At 32.5% G+C, this 24,194-nt stretch overlaps 2 protein-coding genes across 3 annotated transcripts in view; one reads left to right on the top strand and one right to left on the bottom strand.

Moving 5' to 3' along the window:
* The window catches only part of spg (dedicator of cytokinesis spg), a 49,648-nt gene that overhangs the window by 18,280 nt on the left and 7,174 nt on the right, over nucleotides 1–24,194 (bottom strand). For both annotated transcript variants that reach the window (XM_085196815.1, XM_085196816.1), the window contains exons 5-9: nucleotides 5,682–5,796; nucleotides 3,579–3,863; nucleotides 2,577–2,780; nucleotides 1,630–1,729; nucleotides 1,186–1,421 (exon numbers count right to left, since the gene is read on the bottom strand). In XM_085196815.1, coding sequence (XP_085052941.1) covers nucleotides 1,186–1,421; nucleotides 1,630–1,729; nucleotides 2,577–2,780; nucleotides 3,579–3,863; nucleotides 5,682–5,796 — 940 coding nt within the window. The remainder of the gene's footprint in view (nucleotides 1–1,185; nucleotides 1,422–1,629; nucleotides 1,730–2,576; nucleotides 2,781–3,578; nucleotides 3,864–5,681; nucleotides 5,797–24,194) is intronic.
* On the top strand, nucleotides 10,970–24,125 carry Inx3 (innexin 3). The gene is made up of 9 exons (XM_085196817.1): nucleotides 10,970–11,237; nucleotides 16,030–16,212; nucleotides 20,077–20,273; nucleotides 20,449–20,571; nucleotides 21,255–21,350; nucleotides 21,434–21,544; nucleotides 21,764–21,900; nucleotides 22,127–22,274; nucleotides 22,414–24,125. Exons 2-9 carry the CDS (start codon nucleotides 16,050–16,052, stop codon nucleotides 22,597–22,599), a joined length of 1,161 nt encoding a protein of 386 aa, XP_085052943.1. The 5' UTR covers nucleotides 10,970–11,237; nucleotides 16,030–16,049; the 3' UTR covers nucleotides 22,600–24,125.

Here is a 24,194-nt window from a genome sequence, read left to right as displayed (position 1 = left end):
ACCTACGCAACATTGCAACATCGATATACTAGAAAGTTATTGAAGAGAAAGGAAGGTATTATATCACTATTGATATTATTATACCTGAAAGGCAATATCGTAATTTACGTAATTACTCATAATAAAATAGAAATATGTATGAAATATGTTATGACTCCTATATTAAACAATTAATCATAAAGGTTTTACCAAAATATTTTAATGGTCACTTTACAGTATATAACTCTCACATTACAAATGCCTAGTCATTAATAATATATGTGATATAAGCTATCTAAATTAAAATAAGGGAAAATCCAAAAAGAGTATAAGGATGGCGTTAATAAGTAATATTTATTAAAACAACAATTACAACGTGTAATTTATACATAAATAAGTCGATTATACAGTTTAGCGGTAGCATATTAATGTCTTTCACATAGAAGAAGATGTATCTATCGTATATTTATTTTTTATTTGTTTTTTAACTCCGCGCGTTTTTCACTCTGTAAACTGATAACATAGTGCCAAGTATTGAGTGGCGGAACTCACGCTGTGTTTTGTCTTGCCAAAAACAAAAGAAAAGAACATAAATATAATCATTTCCCCCGAGAGATCGAACCAACAAACCATTTTATAATGACCCACTATAAATATTGTCTCATATTTACAAATTATAATTTAAATAAGTTTATTATTTATATATTCATTCGAACCAATTTATGCGATAACCTTGTTAAAAACAACCAAAAAGACAAATATAGTATTACTATCAGTCGCCATACTGCAAACAAAATTAATAAATAATAATAGATTCACTAGAAAATTCTTGTTCTTTTCCTCTTATTGATAATTACTTTGTTCTTAATTAAGAAACACGAGTAAAAATAAATCAATAATGCTAAATGCTAATGACGTCTTTAATACGGGTCAAATGTATATAAAGCGGGTATTATCACAACGGTATTGTGAGGTTGAAAGATCATCGTGCGTTGAGCGTGACATTGGTATTTTTTATGTGTATATTATTTTATAGAAAATAAAATTAAATTAAAATCACGCTGTATCTTGCGTATAGCAAGGTAGGTAGAGTAAGCCTAGTGATAAAACACTACGTTCTCCGCTTACATTTAAAATGACAAATATTTAAAAAGTATTTATCCATTTTCATACAAATGTCAATAAAAAAGAAAAGAATACACTTACGTTAATAACTTGTCCTGAACTATCATGCACGCTGACAGTTGCCAGAACATTCTTAGCGGTACTTTTACCACCTCTTTCGAATTCGGCCCTCTCTAATGTTAAATAGAGATCATTCCTAACATCACCCGGCATTATGACGTCGGGGAAACCCCTTTTAGCTGTCACCGTAGCACCGGACGCCACCGCTTCCGAGATACTACCAGAGTTAGTTAACAGTCTCAGTGCTACTACGATACCTAAAAAGAAAAAATAAATTAATATGTTTTTTAATATTATAAAGCTGAAGTTCAAGTTTATTTGTTGAATGCACTAATATCAGAAACTGCTAATTACATTGAAAATAAATAAAAAATAGATAACAAATAAAAGTTCTCTAAAAGAAATTTGAATTTATAGTTTTCCATGTTACGACTGAGCCAATACAGTAAAAAAAAAAATAGTTACCATAATTCGGTTGACCAGGTAGAATATTGCACTTGTTCGTTTGCTTACGAATAAGCATGTCATGAAGTTGGTGAAAGTCTTTTTCTTCGCATTGATAAACCTGAAAATATATAACAATAAATCAACAAGTATTTGTGAGTTATATTAAAAATAACCAAATAATCTGAAATAGGTTTTTCTAACTTTACGCTGCATATAACATGGTTGACAGAAGGAAGCCTAGCATTTAGACACTTTGTTCTCCACGCATCGTTGGGAAGCGGAATTCAAAGTCATCATTCGTCCCAATACCTCCAGGTGGTAATTGGAATCATGACTATAGTTTTTAGAACTAGCTATTATAAATTTCATAAAAATCTTTTATAATATAATTTTGTTGTATAGGCATATTTTTGTAATACGATGCCATATGTAAAGGTAAATGTTTTTATTAATCACACACGTTTAAGCCCCGTTGCGGTTTAAGCAATCGCCATTCATGCAGTGACTCAAATGAATAAAGTAAATAAAATTTGTGTTGTAAACATTTTTTTTACTTGATAGAAATAAATATGTACAAAATTTTTCGGTGTCATTATTTTTATAAATCTTAAACGAAAAATATATTTATTAAGTAATACTTTGATAATTGAGTTATGCATATTTCTCCTTGACACACAGGGCACTTTACAATCAATAGTCACAAGTAGACTAAATTGGCATTTGTCTATGAGATTAAACATACATATATACATACACAAAACCCAGGGACTACACACAAGGCACCTCAGGAACTCAGCCAGCGGCAGCACGCCGGCGTATTGATTATATCAGGCTAATGCTATATATTGGTCTTTTGTACTACATAAATTATTGACAACTTCAAAAGCTTTGTCCCAAATCTCAGAGATCTAACGATCAATGACGACAACATATAAAAAGTTTGTAAAATCAAGGTGTACTCATACCTTAAAAGTATACTCCTTCTCAACGCTCTGCGGCTCAGCCTGCCTCAGGAACTCAGCCAGCGGCAGCACGCCGGCGCCGAGCGGGCGGCGCGCCACAGGCCCTCGGCGCTCCGCCGTGCCACCGCCGCCGCCCGACCAGCGCCCCACGCGCACCACCCACGCCACCAGCCACAGCTCGCGCGACAGGTCCGTGCTGGAGAGGTCCTGGGGGAAATGTGTATATTCTCACTTGTTATGAGTTTTCAATTTTCGAATCATATTTTAAACATTACGTATTGATAAAGGAGTTTATAGCCGCAGAAATCATAAAAATAAATAATAAAGACTTCGAAATATACGAACATGACATTTAAGTAATTATTTATATAATAAATGCATTGATTACTCTGATATGTTTAAACATAAACAAAAACATTTGTTCGTGTTGGAATTATTTGTTGCAGTAGATGATGTTGATTAAACAATCTCCCTACTAAGATTTAATGAATCTGTAACTGTTTTTAATAAGTTTTCCCGTATGATGAAAAATAAATAATAAATAAGAACGCTATCTGTCCTATTTTAATTGAATTTAGAGTACAAATTCTTTAAAAAATCTCGAAAATGACAACGTTTTAAATGTTTTTTTTTTGTTAAAATAATAAAAATACACTTATAAGACAATTATGTACTTATGTCCTTACATTTGTGTAAAATTGCAATTATGTTGCATCATTATAGCTCACCGCAAAATGTTATTAGCATTGAACCACGAAATATCACGAATAGCATACTTAACGCCATCAGACACGTAGACCGTGAGCCAGAGTAAAAATTTACCTATTTATATTGTTCTTCAAGCTACTATCGTATAAAGGAATACACATTTATATTATGTAAGTTTTATGATTCACTCATTCCCCTTTTTTGGGGTAAACAGAGACTAGTCTCAAGAGACTCCTTTTACCAGTTAGCGCTCATTAAAATTTATAATACAATAAAATCAAGACATCAAATACTTACAGCAAAAAGTGTACTATTAGCGTGCAATCTATCCACATAGTTGGAAAACCCATCTCTCGCTATTCGAACTCTAAATCTTTCGGATAACGGCTGAGCGCGTCTCGCATCATGGAGCCATAGTAAAAGTTCAGCCTCGTCTCCTCCCGCAGTGTGGCCAAAGTCCCGCATACTGCACATCAGATGTGACTGCACAGTGGTAGTGGTGGTAGCAGTGGAACTGTTCGTTAGCGTGCCAGAATTGAAGCTGCTCCCGGAGCCGCCAGCGCGGCGTAGTGTACCACGCCACTGAAAATTGGAAAAATTGTCTTTCTATTTGAGGGAGCACTGGATTTGATTATTATTTAGCTTCACGCATTTCCATATTTATCAAGCTACTTCGTAATAGTAATTTTGGAGATTTTAATTTAATTGCAACAGTTATAGTAATTATAATTACAACGATTGAGGATTGGATTCGCAACCGATACGTACAGTCAGGTACACTACGATGTCATCAAAAAATTATACTTAGAAATTGTAATGGCAGCCATGATTTAAAATTTTAATGCCAACCAATAATGCTTATTCAATTTAAGTTCGTATATACCTACTTCAACATGATTACAGTGCGAAATTCTTCCCCGGTTTTACTAAACTTTGTTTGTCATTCTTGGAACGTTGAGGGAATTTCCATACAGCAAAATTTTTTTAGATATGTCTATATACAAATTAATTAATTAAATATTTTTATATATGTGATATTATACTAACGTCATATAAGAAAATAAACTGGGGCATATAAAAGACAACAATATCATACAATAGCGGATGACATACTTAATGTGATATGAGAAATATGACCTATCGGATCTCATGAGCGACATAAAATATGTATAAAAGGCGCAATGCTGCGCGTGCGCAAGATATGCGCCGTCAATGTAAGAGGATATGGTCAATCGTGCTGGCACAAAAGCATAAAGTGTAGAGTTCACTTGCGATTAACCTATCACTGAGTGACTCAGCACTGAGTTTAGTAGCTAAGGCATATAAAACTATCGATATCAGCAAAAAATATACAGCGTACATAATTACAAGATGAAATTCCGTCATTTAACGTCGATTCGAGTCGCCAAGTTAAACATATTTTATTTAAGATTTACCCACACTCTTTATTTAATTCATGTGGCTTATATTTCTCATTCAAAGAAACATCTGCTCACTATATTCGGTTTGGGGGAGGGTCGACGGAGTTGTTGCTTATAATGAGATTTTGATTAATTTAAAATAGTTAAATATAAATAGGGAATATTTAAAATGGCTTCTTATGTTCGTAAACAAAATGTAAATAAAATGCTGTAACGTAATTTGTATGACTAATTACTAATTGGTCATACAAATTAGTTCTAAAACGTTACAAAATCAAATTACGTAAAATATGACATTCTGTTATCTATCTAGGTATTGTTTTGTCTATGATATAATACAAAACTTTAAAATATAAATTAACGTAGGTATAGAATATTTTTTATAATATAAGTAGATATATATTATACGTATAGAATTGTATATTAAAATCCTTCTAATTATTATTTGAAATCCAAAATGAAATAAATTTATTGTTACCAACTAAATTATAAAACATTTTTGTAATCGACCTTGATGAGATTTTGCATAGTAAAACTGATATTCTAGAGATGGTTGACGATTATCTAGACTTTGATTTGTTCTTATTTCGAAGTAGCGATAACAGAAAATAACAAAGATGTACAAGTCGTGGGTGTTTTTCTGATTTGCAACTATAGGGACACAATTATGTACATAATAAGTATCGTCAAAACTACTCCAAAATGCAACACAAATACAATGATGATAAAAATGGGTAAGTTAATATTCCTAAATTTTAATAATTTACATAATAAAGCCAAAAAAAAATTAAGCTTTGTTAGTAAATTAATCTCACAACTTGTTTCTATTCGGTTGCCAAGTGAATATACGCTACCTATACATTTGAAAAGGTAAACGATATCCTCCTACGTTACACAGGTCCCTACCTACCTACCTACCTACCTACCTATCTATCTATCTATCTATACAAAAAAGTTACCAAAGACATAAGATACATACTGCTGCAGCACGTTCCGCACTTTCCGCGTGTACTCTATACAAGTCGACTAGACTTATGTCCTCCGGGTCAACGGCTTCAGCGCCTCTGCGAGGCACCAATTCCAAGCCGAGCTTTCTGCAACAAGAAATTATATGTTATTACAGTTTAAATACTCTAGTAATATAACTAGATGAAAATTATAAGTTTTATATGTGTTAATTATTGTGTTAAAAGAAATTTAAGTTTTGTGATATGTGTTACAATACACGTATTCAAAAAATATAAATAAAATTAAGGAAAACCGAATAACATTTGCAACGTCATTATGCACATATACCTAAAATAAACAGGTTTCGTATATTTCGCATAAAGGTTTTGCCTATACACGATTCCCAGTAAAAACAGTGTCCTGCAACGGTGAATGTATAATGTGAATCAGCAAATACTAAGAATTTATTATGTAGGTACATACCTAATATACTGTGAAACATTATATATGATAAACAATCAATTTCGGCAAAAAAATATTTAAAGAAAATAATATGCTTTTTCAGGTGATACCATAATATCGTTGGACTGGCACTACTTCATCAGCAGCCTTTCATGGTCCGACGAATAGACGGTTCTGGGATCCAAGATTATAAATAAATAGATATATGAAAACCCGTAGCGTAGGGCGCCCTCCAGCTCGATGGACCGATGACCTGAAGAAGGTTGCTGGCTTTGACTGGGTGCGAAAAGCGGGGGATCGGGAGCTTTGGCGCACCCTGGGAGAGGCCTATGTCCAGCAGTGGACCCGAAAAGGCTGATTTGATTGATTGATTGATTGATGAAAACCCGTCCAAATACGTCACGGTGTCGGAATACATACTAAGGAATAAAACTTAACTCAACTCAAGTCCACAGATACAACTTTAAAAGCTACTAATCAGGCTTCAATCACGACGTGAAGCAAATTTACGCATTTTTAATAAATGCAACCCAAAAAGGTACTTATAACATATGTTCAAATGACACATTTTTATTTGAAACTTTAATCAATTATTATAAATCTCCTCTATAAGGCAAAACGTAAAAGGCGAGCTAAGTTCTTTTCGCAAGCCAAGTTATCTGTTGCAATAATGATATAGCGATTCATTTTGTTGAATTTCCTTTTAAGGGATTGATGTACAATTTTAAGGCTTATAGATATATTTATTATATACAATAAATATATAGCGAGTAGAGGCCAGTCGTGGCGAAGAAGAGAGGATATGAAATTCCCATTCAAGAAAAAATGCGGTGAAATTGTTTTCATACACTATTTCAGATATATTAGTCATTTCCTGTTGATTAATATAATATTTAATGAAATTTACTCGCACTGTAGACTATAGGAAACAAGAATACAATATAGGAATAAGTTATTTCAAACCATAGTATTTCCCACCTTTTTACAAAGAGAAATTGTGTTAAATGACGGAAAAATCATGTTAGTAGATTTTTAATTCGTAGCAATTATCAATACGAGCTGTAATATTTTACACATTATTCAAGCGTGAGATCTTTAATATATAATCTGTGATTTTTACCTCAGTAATATGCAGGAAAATTCTTAAGTAATATTTTATCTATAAATTTCGAAAGCTTAAAAATTTTAAAGTCAAAAGCTTTAACTGACAAATTTCGTTTCACATGCCGCAGAAAGGTCGCCAAACCAGTTATTCGAGAGACTGAGTGATACCGTACTAGTAATCCCGGGGTTTCTCAATTAGTAGGTACATGACATGAAAATTAATGTAGATTAAATATTTTTAAAAAATACGATTTAGGTACAATTCAATTTAAATAGTTATTATTATTTCAAATTGACAAGACTGCTGCTACTGTTTCAATTCTAAAATTAAAATATAAACTTAAGTTAAAAAATAAGGTTTAAAAATATAATCTAATTTAAACGGTCGATATCGATCTTATACGAGTTTTTAAAAATCAAACAGTCAAAGCCCTGTTGAGATTGATGACTCGCAAGTTAGAAGGGATTAAAAAAGACGTAAGAACCGTGTAATCCAAATCAACGATTTTTGAAATGGTACATCAATAGATGTTTATATTTAAATAAAAAATTATGCATCAATTTACTTATTAAATTACTTGGTTTTTTTATTTTTATACAGCTCTGAGCGACGCTTGGTTATGCAATATTATAATAATCGCCAATGCAATGAAACGTGTACAATTTGAGCATTCGCCATTATAAAAAAACTTGTTTAAATTTGTAAAAGTAACGAATATGTTATTTAATCAGTCTTTTGACCTGAATCGTACAACATAAAACTAGACATAGCCTTATAAGTACATAAAGATCTATAGAGATTAAGTTCAGTTAATAGATCAATCCTTATATAATATTCGAATATAATAATTTAAAGATGTCTAGATCTCACTTGGAGTCGTGTCGCAAAACTGGTATTTCAAGTTTTGGTGGTCTTTTAGATCATTGAACTTTAGATGATTAAACCTATTGACAATCACGACTTCGACATACGTAATTTTCATTATACGAAACTTATGCAATATTTTTAAATTGGTACAAACAATTACTTGAAAAGATCTAAACTATAAAACTAAACTAAAAATGTCTAAGTACACATTTAAAAATAAATACAGGATATCTGTACTAAATATAGTCCACACAAAATTACAATTTTATAGAAAAAAATTGAATACTAATATATAAAATAATTAATATTTATATATTACATAGCAAAGCATAATTATTTCGTAATATACGCATAAAATAAAGCGATTAATTCTGAATCACGACCTACGCGATTTTATTTAAAAAGCGAAAAAAAAAATGGAAGCACAGGTAGAGCGGTCGAAATGCCTAGCCAATGACGGGGCGGCTGACCTCAGCTCCAGACAAGACTTTGAACGATAGATTATTATTAATTGTGATGGCCCGCTCACATTGGTGCCAAGTGGCTCTTTATATTTATTAAGTTCCATGATTTTACTTAAAAACTTGAGGCCAGCTATGACGCAGAGGCTCCGAGCGTGACTGTAAAAGCTACTGGTTGTGGGTTCGATCCTTACTCGAGGAAATGAAACATTTGTTTAAATTAATATTTTTATTTCTTCGCTCTGGTGCCAAGGCAAGGCGATTGCAATACCTGCAGAATTCTTTCTACCCTTCCCTCTGTCTACCCTGTTGAGTGCGGAATACAGCGTAAAGTTGATTCTACTTAAAACCACTTAACCTTAACCTTTAACTATGGACGTGGTTTTTTTATAACACAAATATGGACGTCGGGTCTGTCAGACCAGTGTATTTATTGGTCATATTCCGTCTGTTTTTTAAAGGAAGAAGAGAATTTTATGTTTTAGTTTACATGAATAGCCTCTAATCAAACAAAATCAATATAAATAAAATCGCTTTTTATTAAACTTTACGCATCACAACGATTTAAGTAACTTAAAGTCACAATTTCAGTCTTTGGCCACATGGGATGACTCTTAAGAAAATAATACTATAAAAAAAAGACAGATAATAAAATAAATATTGTTTTAACAAAATATAAAGTCTAACAATTAAAAAAAATAAAGAAGTAACATCTTATGGTATAAAATAAAAATTTTGACAACACCTCAAGATAAGGTATTATTGAACATCGATACACAATGGCTTTCAACATTGTTGGCTAACAGGACGATTGCAGTCAACATAAGTATGTGTTGTCTTTCTATATATCTTATGGGGGCAAAGTATACATGTTTTTCAAGAGCCCAAAACTATTTTTTCAGCTTCATGTTCAATAAATGATAGATCAGATCGCGAAACGCGAGTTAAAGTCATTCTCAATTCTTAGAGTAGTTTAGTATACGAAACGCGTCTTTTTATTTGATAAAGTGCTATTTTCTTTATAAAATGTCGTCGTCCAATTCTTTTGTTTGATGTTGATTATAAAGTACCGATATATTTGTCCCTGACGTGCTTGGTCGATCATTTTTTTCTATTTTATCATAAAAACTAAAAAAATTGAATCTTTTTTAGGTAAATAATATTTATATTACTAAAATATATAACAAATAATGCAAAATAATATATGATATATAACAATAAAAACATTTGAATACAAATAATACAATTAAAATATTAAAGTATATTTTGTAATATTATAAAAATATATGGGATTTTGAAATCATTATGTATGGAAAACATGGACGTCGGGTCTGACAGACCCAGGTCCCGTTTAGAAAGTTAAATACTCACGTGTTTTGAACCCAGAGACACAACCATTGCTATCTACATTCATTTTGTCATTAATACGAAAGGTACTGAGCGACTCAGTGGCGGAGGTCACCGAGAAGTGGCCGATTTGTAGAATTCGTAGACCTATATGGGTCTGTGAGACCCGACGTCCATACTTAAAGGTTAATATACATTTACAACGACTTTATGTAAAGTCGTTATAAATGTATATTAAGTTTTTACTTAATTATACTTGGATGTGATGTGGCATAAAAAAACGTAATGTATATACCAAGAGGACGTTCTGAGTAATAAAAAAATATGAATTAATAAGTGAACTTATACATTAAAATATAATTTATTAAAAAAAGTAGTCTGCCGTATATTAATTGTTTTAAACATAAAAATTCAAAACAATCTATATCTATAAAATCGAAAGGTCACTCACTCATCACGAAATCTCACAAACTACAAGTGCTAGGAATCTCAAATTTTGCATAGGAGTCACTTATAGGACGTAGGTGCTCGCTAAGACGGGAATTTGCAATATTCAATTTATAAGGGGTTGTTTTTGGGGTCGAAAGTTTGTATGAAACTTCGTTACTACAAATGCTAGAAGTCACAAATTTTGCATAGACGTCACTAGGACGTAGCCATGGAGACAGAAATTAATAATAACATAGTTCACGCGGGTGAAACCGCGAGCGGGCCGCTAGTTTAATATAATTTCAAAATAATAATAACATAAGATAATATTACAAATAAATAGATGTCGCCATAATTAAAAAAAGCCGTGAACAATCCACCCGATGCAATCAGCAATCACGGTCTTAACAACTATAAATCAGCGTACTAAACTTCCAAGCATGCGCGATTGAGAAAACGCAAGAAGTCGAGATGGACAGAACCCGTTCTCCATTTGACTCTAGAGGCTGACTAGCGACTACTGTGCATTCACTCTGGGCTGGGGGGCGAGAGAGACACAGAACGGGCACAGATTGTAGTTAGAGGGAGACGGCGGCTCGTGCGCACACGCTGCCGTTCGGTAGTTGTACGCGCAGGCCGACGCTCGAGCGGATCGAGATCGAGTGCGCTTTCCAGTCCGTGTTCCCGACGCGCGCGCAGCTGGTGTGCAGTGCGGCCGACTGTCGCTGCTGATGCCACTCGTTTTACTCCAAACAATTAAACATCACTAACTTACGTATCCCGAATAATATGACGTAAAACTTACGTGACCAGGAGCTGGAGAACGCGCGGCTGTGTTTGTGTTGTGGACTGATAGACGTGCGCGATTTACGAAATCTCGAAGCGGGTGAAAGAAATTACAGTTACTTTTGAAAAGGTAAGCTATGTTACAAAAGCTCACGACGTATTGAGACACGCTTGGCGGCTATCGACGAGCCAGGAATGCAGTTTGACGGCATGCGAGCATGTGCAGGAACAAAAGCCTCGTGCATAGCCGTCGAGGTTTCCTTTTTTTTTTCTATTTGTTACGCTCTCACGACCAGGGCGGTTGGTTAAATATGACAGATAAAGATGACGTACAGTGTGCTGGTTATGAATCAAACCAGTTACAAGTGTCAAGCCACCCTCAGGTAGCGACTGTGCTCTCATTTACCTGGAGATGTAGGGGAAGGGACGCTATGCCCTTTACCGAGAATTTTATGAATAGAATGAACGGAACGAGGTACAAGCCAAATTCTATTTTATGAAAAGTTTGTTTATTGCCTTTAATAACAATCAGTGTTTATCGATGCAGGTAATTATTATTATTATTATTTAAATTTCAGATTACCTAACTTAACTTTTGAAGAAAAAATAAAAAAAAACACGTCAACAGTTCTGTAATTAGGTTAATTAATAAGCTATTAAATATTATTCATATAAATAGTTACAAAGAAAATGCATTACGAAATTTACAATCATAGAAAATTTAAATTAAACGAGTTACAAGATCATTAACTAACAAAGGCCAGTGCTAGTTTAATTTACTATGAAAAAAAATAGTCGACCCGGATATACTGAATTCTTTTATTTGTACAATATGATTAAGACCTTTAGTTTTGTGTATAGAAGTCTACAATGACGACGTAAATATTGGGTACATCGATGTTTTCTTAACCTTAATTTATAAATATCGATATATTAAGATAAAGAATGAAGCAGTGTGTGGTAAATTAAATTGAATTAAAATATCATCTATATTTTGTTTATTAATTCATTAAAGAACGCCATATTCTTATACTTGTAAAAATATAAGTTAAAAAAAAAACATATTAGGCAAAGCTGTCACACCACCAGTCCGGTTAGAGATCGTATTCAAATTCCGTTCAAGTATAAAAGACGAATTCCCAAAACATATTTAAATAATGAATTACAATGCGCAAGACGCGACCAGAGGAATAATGCGGTTGTTTGGAAACCCTTTCCCATGCTAATAGTACCCAATGTTATGTGGACTTTTTAAGTCTAAATACGACAAGCTTTTACGCAGAAACAGATAAAGAATTGTAATATACAAAAAAACATACAGTTGAGAGTTACAACGTAATGCTTTTAAACTTATCTTTTATTTGCATTCAAATAGGGAAGGATTGATAAGAATTCATCGTTATCTTTTCTATACTTGTAATATTTTTATGTATCTGCAGCAATAACATACTTTAACAACGTTTAACTTCATATAAATATGAAATGTAAGTTCAGTTCATCGCACGGGTCGATGGGCATATCTTTAGCAGGTCACAAACAAGGGATTCTTGTCACGGACCGTGCCCGCCACCTGCATAGTGATCTGGAATACACGATAACCTCCATACATTATAAGCGGATCTATTTAATTTTAACATAATTATATTAGATATTATTTATATATGCATTATTTCTGATACAAAATTATAACGTCGAATCAATAAAATTAAATTAAATCAGCTTCACGCTGTATCCCGCACACAACAGTGTAGACAGCGGGAACCAAGAGTTCTGCACTTTTCGACGAATTTTGGAGGCATTACATGTTATGTGGCGGAACTAAACGCCGCGCTTGTCTCGACACCAGAGAGAAAAAACAACACGTGTACATCAAATGGCTGCTTTTAAGCTTCATTTTCTTACAATGTGACGTGAAAACTAACTAAATGGTTAAGGAAGATTAATTTACTTGAATAATTTATTATTAACTGTAAATTTTAATGACACATTAATGCTTACATCGTTTAAAAAAAAGACTATTGTATTACGTATTCCGCACAGGCGATAACAATTAGCCTGACAAGTTCTTCAATACGCGCCTTGTGTCTTGATCGTGCAACTTTGACCTTTGCAAGTAAAACGACACATCTGGACGATAATTCATTTATTTTTATAACATCTCGATCCATTACGTGTATTAAATTAGGCGATGCGTTAATTTCTTAATCGACAAGATATGAATCTGAAGACTTTTGAAATATTGATTTAAATTTATATTTAAATATCTTCGCTCTGGGGTAGATTCAAATCGCGACGTTTAGTTCCGCCACTCAACACGCAGTGCCTCCAGTATTCGGCGAAAAATGTGGAACTGAGTATCTTAACGTTAACACTAGGTTCCCTCTGCATTTTATTTACTTTTTTTAAAACTTAAGTATCTTATAACGGTTAATATGAAAACCGCAATATGAATTGATATCTCGTTATAAAGTAACGTATATACGAGGACACGTTTAATGTTAATTTATCACCTCATGAAATTTAACCCTGACAGTTAAACCACAATGTAGGTTTAAAGCGCATTTCCTTGTTGTGATATCTATTTTAAAATCTTTGATAAACCTATGGGATCAGGGCTTTAGTTACTATCGAGGGTTATCTTTATATCATTCATAACAAATATTTATATACATACAAATGCGTATTTAAGATTAGTTAAATAACACCATATCTATTTAAATCGCTTTTCCAATTTAGATACATAATTATTGCCATACCAATAAATAAGTAGGTACTATAAAATTATTACCAGTATCAAAAATCTTTAGAATCAACGTTTAGTGATGGGACTAATAGAGTAGCTGTCACTAATCACGTGCTTTTCCCATAATTTGTACGAGGTAAACAACGTGGAACGCTATAGTCAATGGAGTTAATTATACTGGAGACGTCATCGTCCGGCAAACTGGCCGCGTGGCGTTACGAAGACTACACCAGACAAACCAACTATTACTTGCATATCTATTTCATAATATAAAACTTAATTTTTTTATATGTAACCATTATAAAAAAATATATAAAATTTAATAGAAACGCATAAAATAAATCGAAACAACATAAGCTACTAATATAAATGAAATTTTATAACATAACCGAACATTTATATTAAATTTTTATATACCTATGACGACCGAGAATGTACTAGCAGCGATTTTTTCCCACGAATTGATTGGCTTCATTATGAGAGATGCTCGTACAGGCGACCGCGTCCGTCTGCCGTCATTATTATAACTATAATAGTTGTCGACTTGTCGCGTGCCATCGACACCACTTAACTTATACCGCTTGCTTTAATTAAGGAATATGATAATTTTTAAACAAATTTAACAAAATATATTTTTAGTAAAGTATGAAAACACAATAGAATAAAATGAATGAAACTATATACAACAACAATCGACTATGATAACTAATTATTATAAAGTAGAATAACTTCAAAAGTAATTTCAATTTTAGAAAATAAAAATTACATATTTATTATTAGCTTTCCCTTGTCAACAACACAAAGCGATCGCGGTGATATACTACTTTGTTGTCTATTTTTGTGTTTATACTGTAAAAACAGGGTATTCTTTTGTTCAAATTTACTAAGTTTATTCATAGACGTGACCAACCGTCTATGCGCCAGCGCTTGTCATGAAGCGTGGAATAAATATCCTTTGACTAACTCTCTCTAATAACTTAAGGAATATCTAATGACATATATTTCTACTGTATAACTGTTTCGCATAATAGAATTAATTTAAATGTGGAAAGTCACGCTGAGAAATTTCTAGATATAATATAAAGACAAAGAAATACAGATATCTACATATTACATGTATATAAAAATCATCAAGATAAGTGTAGCTGCAACGGCGATATGGAAACGACGTGAGAAACGGCCAAAGGTTGTCGCTACCCGGACTGGAAAACTGGTTTCCGCGTAAAATTTGCGTTGCCACGCGATGCATCAGTCTGGACCGAGGCAAGTAAAGCAGTTAGAGGAGAGGAGAGGAGGGGGAGGTTAAAAACGCAGGAGGCGAACAGCGGTCGACGACCCGCCACAGACCCTGTGCCAGCGTACCAATCGTCTTCGGTTAAACCAGAACCAATCCAACAAGCTATGACCTTGTTATTAGAAAAACATTACCAAATAGTGTAGAAGTACAAATGAAATTCCCAATGTAAATAACATTAAAGTTAAAAGTAAACAAACCGATAATATTTAGATATAACAAAATACACCATTTACATAACAATTGAAGAAGACACTTTAATAGTTATTAATTCTGTCCCCCACAACGCCTTAAATAATTTATCTTAGACATACGACGCCGCGTAGGAACGAGATCAAGAAGTCGTCAAGGTTGGATCCATTTGTGATGAATTGCCACTTATGAGAGTTGGTAACCATTTATGAGGTAGGCCGTAGAATATATCCAAGTCTTTCACATGCCGAAATTATTGAGTACGACAAGTGGGTCAAAAACTGAATATACATACCAACATGTGGTTTGAAGGCGTGGGCTTAAGGTTTTTCGAGGAATCGAGAGGTCATTGTCATTGAAAACATATTTTAACTAAGTACTTAGAAATATATTGTAACTAAGTTGATTACACGAAATGATTATAATTATAATTAATATAATTGTACTAACATATAGTATATATAGATACAGTCGTATGCACCAAAAAAATATATTTGTAAATGTGGAATAATAGTAAATTTTACCATAATACTGAGGCTAATAAGCATATCCTACATGGACAACGCGTAGCGTCTGTAAATATTTTATTTATAGCATACCCTTATGGTAGCGTAGTAAAAGTATTTATGGAAGTTACTATAAAAGACTAAATTCTAATATTCATAATGACTAAAAAATATTTTTTTGTTTCAGAAGAGAAAAACTAATTAAAAATGGCGGTGTTCGGAATGGCCTCCGCGGTGGCGGGCTTCGTCAAAGTCCGCTACCTGATCGACAAAGCTGTCATCGACAACATGGTTTTTAGGATGCACTACAGAATTACTGCTGCCATTATGTTCCTGTGCTGCATCCTCGTTACTGCTAACAACCTAATTGGTAAGTTTTAACATTATATTTTTATTGTAATATTATATTATACCTACTTTAATTTATTTTGAATTACGTTACGGATCGTTAATATATCATGAATCATCTGCTCAAAAATAACTTAAATAAATTAACATAATTTAACATAATGAATAATAACAAATACTGCACTCATTTAAATTGGGTGTTTGAGTGGTTAAGAACCACTGTGAAAGTTTAAGAATAATAGACCGCCAAGAGAAAGTAAATCTCTAATCGGTGTACCATAACATTACTATTTAATAACATTATTAGTGTTAATTAACCATGTTTCGACCCAAAGCTCCGAAGACCTAGTGACGTAGATATGTGAAAATAACAGTAAGTCTAGCAGATACAGACAAAAGCGGTTAAAAATGATTCATTTTCAATGTGTTGTTGAATGAGACATATGTAGGTATTGTAACAGTTACCTAAATTGAGACGTCACTAGCAAATTGCTGAGAGGCGTGTGCGAACGTGATAAGGTTAAAATCATTGCAACGAATTGGGCCAATGAACTATTTGATATAAGTGTAAAAAAATTGACATTCTCCACTAACGAAAGAACATAATTATGTAAATGCTAAATATGTCATCGGATAATATTCATTTAGTATAAATATATGTATAAATATTAAACTAAGAATAAGCATATATGCATTGAAACTGCTAGCTAATGCATTACTTGCAATTTGCAAAACGGAAAATATGAATCATTATATAGATGCATTTTTATGAACAATTAATGATTTAACTACGCAATAAAGATAACAATAGTGCTAGTAAAGATGCTATTTAAGTTAATATTTTTAATATTCGATTAATGAAACTGGAGATGATAATGACGACTATTGATATTTTTTATCTACACAAAGTAGATGCAGTGTTAAGTAACAATAGCAATAATCACGAACATTAGACTCTATAAAAGATCGTATTATCGCGTGAATTCTATACAAACTGTCAATTTAAGAAACAATTAACTACAGGTTACTTAGGTTACTGTTATGAATTAAAACGTAACAAATAAATATACTTATTTTACACACTTCAGAAATAATTTCTAAGTGAAAGCTGTTTGTTGTTAAAAAGTACAAAAAAATATTTCATTATATTCGGGTAGGTATTTCAAAAGATATACCATTATATTTTTTAAAATTTCTTTTTTATACATCGTTCTTTACTAAGAAGAATCAAAATTTAAGCTTACTTCTTACTAAGTAGTGTTTTGCTTAATGTTTTATTTAAAATTAAACAATTGAAACTACCTTATCTATATTTTGTTAGTTACCTGCATAACATAAAATGCTTAAGCAGGTTATACCTACTAGGTCACGTTTCTAATCATAAACATTATGGCGAGATTTAGTACTGTAAAAGGCATAGAGCACATAGTGTGGGTTTTAAAATACACAAAGTAGCCAGCAAGATATGATTGAATCAATCATGATGCAATAATAGGAATACAACCAGGGGAATATTCATTCTCTAAAACGGACAGAGAGCACAGAGAGTCTTTTCAAATGTGTAGTGATATAAAATATATTTACATAATAACGTCATCGTTATAGAAATAATGTTTGAATATTTACTACAAACCTGACGCGTTACTAAAGTTGACTAAGTAAGATAACTGTATTCAGTATTTTGTGGTCACACCTGTTTGAAATGTGCTAATCATTTTATACTAAAAACTTCATTGAATTTCTTCTTTACATATTAGTGTATATATATTATTTAGAGAGCTTAGTCATTAAGGAAAATAGCTTTTAAACTAAATTTCTAAGTATTATTACACAACAACTTCATCTATTACAATCTTGTTTTTAATCATTTTATGAAGATTTATATAAAAATCTAGCATCGATTAACATATGTCTGTGTCCCGTAAGGACAGACATTTTTCCATAACTGAAACATATAGGAGGTATAATTAAAATCGATGTTAACATCAATATGTCCCATGTTTATATAATCATCAGTTTACTATCGACGTAACATAGCAAATCGTTAAGCCTGACGCTATACCTATATCCACATCTGCAGGCCAGCAGGTGTGCGCAATCATAAATGCATACGTTTGCGATAACTTTCGATGCTGTTTTATATAACAGCACGATTAGAATTTAAAGAGAAATAAAATAACAAGAATGACAACTTCAGCACAGATTATAAAACATATAAATATTATTTAGTTATTTGGTACAAAAAAATATATTATTATATATTTATTAGTATGATATTTGAAAACTCACATCTGTCCATGTTGTATGTGAAACAAATCGCTTTTATGGTATGTTATTTTATATACATTAACGTTAGGGAGCAACAGGTGTCGCTTATAAAATCGTAAGCCGATCGATGTTTGCCGTGACCTAGAATTAATAACTATAAACCAACTGCTAAATACAAATAAATATACATAGAAATTGAAACCTATTTGTCATTTATTAAATTATTTACTTTTTCGCAATAAGCAAAGATTGTCAATTCACTACAAATCGCCCGTATTCGTAGTATCCACAAACATAAATTATCATCGAAATTAACATATCTTCTGTATGTCAAATACATTTGAATAAAAAACTTTTGTATTATTAATAAATAATCAGCTTGACATTGTATCCCGCACACAGCAGAGTAAGCAGAGGTAACCTAGTGTTAAGACACTCCGTTCCCCACTTTCTACCGAATTCTGGAGGTAATGCGTGTCGAGTTGCAGAACTCAACGCCGCGCTTTGCCGCGTCACCAGAGCGACGAAATGGAAATATAAATGTAAACAAATATTACACTTCCTCGAGTGGGAATCGAACCCACAACCGTCGCGTTATAGTCACACCCTTGTGCCGCTGCACACAACGGCCTTTTAAATTATTATATTTTATTAATAATGAAATCTTCAAGTAATATATACCTTTTGCTTTCAAGCTGCCGGGTCATGTTCATAATAATATGATGATAAATGCTCTAACTGTTCTAAGTGCTCGTTATAGGGCAATTAGCAACAGGGCGACGACGACGGTTTCAATTGGTGCTAATCTTCGGAGTATGCATTTAATTCTCACAAATATTTCTTACATCTTGCTAAATTTCACTTCTGACATTTTACGTAGACTTAAATATTTAGAAATTTCTTGATATATTTTGAAGCGTTTAACCTTAGAGATATTTTGTAGTAATTGCTTTCCAAATTAGAATATCCGACCAGAAGACGAGATAATACTAGACTCGTATATTTATCGTATGTATACGGGTAGTGTATCCGATGACAAAACACATTTGGTTCAATGTCATTTACCAACAATAAGTAAGATAGGATTGGTAGGTTAGTTGACAATGACGAAATTTATAATATATATGTATATGGTATATAGTATTTTATGCAAACTCATCTATAATATTAAAATCCCAGTATTCTTGAATATCAATTTACTTGAAATTTAGCATTATTATTGCATTATTACTAAGAATTTGCGTGTACGTGATTTCATTATTACATTTCGAAGAAATAAAATCGCTATGTTAGTAATTTTAAATTAATTAAAAAAATTCTAAATATGTATAGAAATCTACAGTCAAAACTAGCAAGGTGTTTAAGTCACGGTCGATACAATTACGGCAGGTGGGGCGACTGCACTATTAAACTCAACAGTGCCATCCGCAATACATGATACAATGTCGAGGACGCGTGAGAGAAGTAATAACTGATACATCATTTAATTGTAGACTCCATATAAAGATTTGGTACCATAAATATTATGAAATATCTTTAAATTATGTATTCTAAATCTTTACAGACGTATATTATATAGAAAATACGTTTTTATTTTCATCTAAAATTATTTTTACAGGTGACCCGATCTCATGCATCAGCGATGGAGCTGTACCTGCACATATATTGAACACATATTGCTGGATCACGTACACCTTCACGCTCCCCTACAGCGGAGCCAAAGGCATCGCCCACCCGGGTCTCGGCAACGATTACGAAGAAGAGAAACGCATTCATTCATACTATCAATGGGTGCCTTTCATGTTGTTCTTTCAGGTGAATACCACTATTGTACGCAAATATCATTGCTAGCCCTTATCATGTCATTTGTTTTACAATTAACTAGTTTATTTTTTATCATTTTTTGTTTGCATAATCTTCGAAATATTAAGGACAATAATACTTTTCGAGATAAAACTGTGTATCATATAATATCGATATTATTTTCCAGGGCGTACTCTTCTACGTCCCTCACTGGATCTGGAAGAATTGGGAAGAAGGCAAGGTTCGCATGATCTCCGACGGTATGCGTGGAACTACAGCCATAATTGCCGATGACAAAACTAACCGTCAGGTAAACCATAAACATTTTAAACTTTATAATGATTTTAAAAATAATATTAACAAAAACCTTACACATTTCAATATTGTTGCTAATATTGTCTTACAATTCCACGAATAACAGGTGAGCGTCACGAAGTTTAAGTATTAATTCCTTAGCATTATAAATTATTGAAGGTTTACAATATCATTATAAACGCAAAAATATTTTTTCGTGTTAATACATTCTTCCATCATAAGCATACTGGCCAGTGCCTACCATCAATTGGTGCAATTAAGATAAGGCGTACTAATAAAACCTGATGTCCCTAATAATTGACCTCAGCTCGTTGCAGAATGAAATCGAACGCTTCTTTGCATTCCTCAAGATTTTATTAAATGCTTACGTTATTAATATTGTCGGCGGACTCGATTATTTGGACAGTTATTTATTTGATTAATTAATTTGTTATTTAAATTATAAATGTAGTTAACGCCTATTTATAATTACACTGGGCTGGAGCAGTCAAGGCGAGTGTTGATATATCGGAAAGGGTACTCTAAAGGGTAGGCTTAAGAACACAGATGTACATCTGTGTTCTCTGGGACTTGCCCCAGCCACTGCTCCATGCCCCACCTCAAGTGTTTACTACCTTAGTAACGTTTTTTTAAATACATTTCACTTCTGATTTTTAAAAATATAATATATCGTTACAGAATCGCTTGGTTCAATATCTGCTTGATACACTCCATATGCACAACACCTATTCCTTTGGATATTTCTTCTGCGAAGTTCTCAATTTTATTAATGTGGTGAGTATCGTAAGGTTTAAAATGAATATTTAATTTTGTTATAAATTAAAAATACGAAATTCTATTCATGCTGTTCTGTCCAGGTCGGCAACATATTCTTTTTGGACACGTTCCTCGGAGGTGCGTTCCTGACCTATGGAACGGATGTGGTTAGGTTCTCAAACATGAATCAAGAGCAACGTACTGATCCCATGGTAAATATAATACTATAATAAAGCTTTTAGACATTATTCGATATTACATAAATGGAAAGTGGAGAACGGAGTGTCTTAACACGAGGTTCCCTCTGTCCACCCTGCTGTGTGCGGGATACAGCGTGAAGTTGATTTATTTATTCACATAAATGGAATAAATTATTAAAACGGTTATTATTTACATGTATTACTTTTTTAAAGTTGAGGAAATTTTTATAGATTGAGGTATTCCCTCGAATGACCAAGTGTACATTCCACAAATTCGGAGCTTCTGGTACGATCCAGAAACACGACGCCCTATGTGTTCTTGCTTTGAATATTCTTAACGAGAAGATTTTCATCTTCCTCTGGTTCTGGTGAGTGAACAAATTATAACAAAAAATATTTATTATCTGTTTTTAGTAATTCTTTAACCTTCGTATAAATTTTAAAGATTTTATTTAACACGCTTATTTCGCCTAATCGTAATTATATACAGCCTTGATTCGGTGAATGAACTTCGTTAAACAAAATTCTTATTTCATTGTAATCAAAAGATTATTGAAATCGCAATTCTCATAGATTTTATTAACATTTTTTTAGGTTCATCATCCTATCTGTTGTTTCTGGCCTGGCTATCGTGTACTCGGCTGCCGTCATACTCTTGCCGAGCACTCGCGAGACTATACTTAAAAGGCGATTCCGCTTTGGATCTCCCAATGGAGTTGAAGCTCTCGTTAGAAAAACTCAGGTTTGATATTTTTTATTATATTTTAACTCACCAAGTAGCATTTTATGCTAAAATAATATTTTAATCTATACTTATGTACGAACATTTCACCATTTTTAATAACAAATGTTTAATTATAAAATCCTAATATCATTTACAGGTTGGGGATTTCCTTCTTTTGCACTTGCTTGGCCAAAACATTTCCCTTCGTGTGTTCGGCGAAGTATTGGATGAGCTAGGACGTCGCCTTCACCTTGGTTCTAACCCACCATCAGCACCGTCTACTCTAGAAATGGCACCTATTTACCCCGACATCGACAAGTTCTCCAAGGAAACTGAGACGTAAATTGAAAAATATAAGCAGTATATAAGCAGCGCTAGTGCATACGCATTAACTCTTTAATAAATTTCAAAATAGCTCAAACACATTTTTTAAGAATTTTTACACTAGTTAAAACTTTCATTCATGGCTGTTTCTTAAAATTTGTGTTTGACCTAATATTGTTTTAATTTTTAAAAAATATGTGCTCTGAATTAGAAGTTATTCAATATTATTAGTTTAAATATAGCGTGGCAGAGTATGTTAGTTAGGTTCCAGTATGCGAATTTCAAGTTCATGACATTCCTTTTTTTAGATAGGAGATGAAGTTTTACCTACACAATAAACTCATCTGTTTACTCTATGAGGCCTTTGACAATAAAGCCTTTACCTAATTTTAAGACAATGTGAATGATCGAAATTTAGTTAAAAATAATTTGTTTTATAAGGTGAATAATTTGATAGGTTTAAACGGGATTTACTGTTGTTCTAAACGTTTAAGACTGCTTGGGTAGTTATAATTGGTTGAAACTAGGGTCTCACAAATTCTACTGTATAGTGTAGATATATGAAAATTCTATGTATACTATATTATGACCAACATTTTACATATATTATAATGTATAAGTTACATATTGTGATAAGAATAAAATGATATTTTTTCAATATAAAAAGAATCGCATACATATCATCCATTGACTATCATTTTGTCTTGAATGGTTTTATTCTTTGTACGAGGAATACCCACAGGCAAATGGTATACTGCTAAAAAATCATGTACTTTCAATGCTTGTTTATTGAAACATAATACGTTTACAATTATGATATTATACTCCTATTATAGTAAGGACGATGGGGAGAGGAGAAAAAGTACAAAAACGATTTTCTCGTAAAAGACTAGTTCCGGTTTGCTCTATAATAGTTTTTAGTATGTTAGGTTAAGAAATTTGGTGCAAAAGACAAGCTGTTTATTCTGTAGAAAATATTTTTATACTCATGTAATTTACTCAAATTGTTGTGCCATTTAACAGGTATTTCGGTTTTTCCTCGCCAGAATTGCATTTGTGGCAAAATTATTCACATTGATTATTATAATTTGCGAATGTCAAATTAACGTTTTAGATATATGTGTTTAGATGTATAGAGTGGTTATTTGAGTCAATTTTAGCCATATTCCTTAAGATAGTTAAGATTTTAAATATTACTGGACTTCCATGAATCTCGATCATCTTCCATAAGCATAATAAGCCCCAGTACGATGGATATATAACTGATAATTTTTAAGTATTATAATTATAGGACGATAGTTTCTATTTTGCATGACGATATATGTACATCGTAAAATGTATTGCCCGAATGTAATAATTAATTTTATATATACTTTTAACATTGTAGGTTGGTTGGTTCGTTCGTTTATAATTTAAGGAAAATGAACGGTTAGAGAACGGTCTCTGTTAAGTGACACTAAAGTACATCATCTTTTACAAATATTTTCTTCATTGTAATTTTGGTTATTTTATCTTCAAATTAAACGAATGAAAAATAAAAATAAATGTTTTATTTATAAACAATTTTTTGAACTAATGTTTTTTTTTTCAACTAACATAACAATGCTCAAGGTA

The sequence above is a fragment of the Heliconius melpomene genome, chromosome 13 (genome assembly GCF_056956725.1).
Source record: "Heliconius melpomene rosina isolate 202511_hmr_F chromosome 13, ASM5695672v1, whole genome shotgun sequence".
Classification (NCBI taxonomy): domain Eukaryota; kingdom Metazoa; phylum Arthropoda; class Insecta; order Lepidoptera; family Nymphalidae; genus Heliconius; species Heliconius melpomene.
Note: the sequence above shows the minus strand (reverse complement) of the source record. Positions and strands in the feature narration are given on the sequence as shown.

Bases quoted from the DNA above. Each gene is read 5' to 3' on its own strand.
- Inx3 (XM_085196817.1), top strand. From the start codon at position 16,050: ATGGCGGTGTTCGGAATGGCCTCCGCGGTGGCGGGCTTCGTCAAAGTC. The intron at 20,572-21,254 runs GTAAACCATAAA...ATATCGTTACAG, and splicing joins ATGACAAAACTAACCGTCAG to AATCGCTTGGTTCAATATCT. The intron at 21,545-21,763 runs GTAAATATAATA...AAATTTTTATAG, and splicing joins AGCAACGTACTGATCCCATG to ATTGAGGTATTCCCTCGAAT.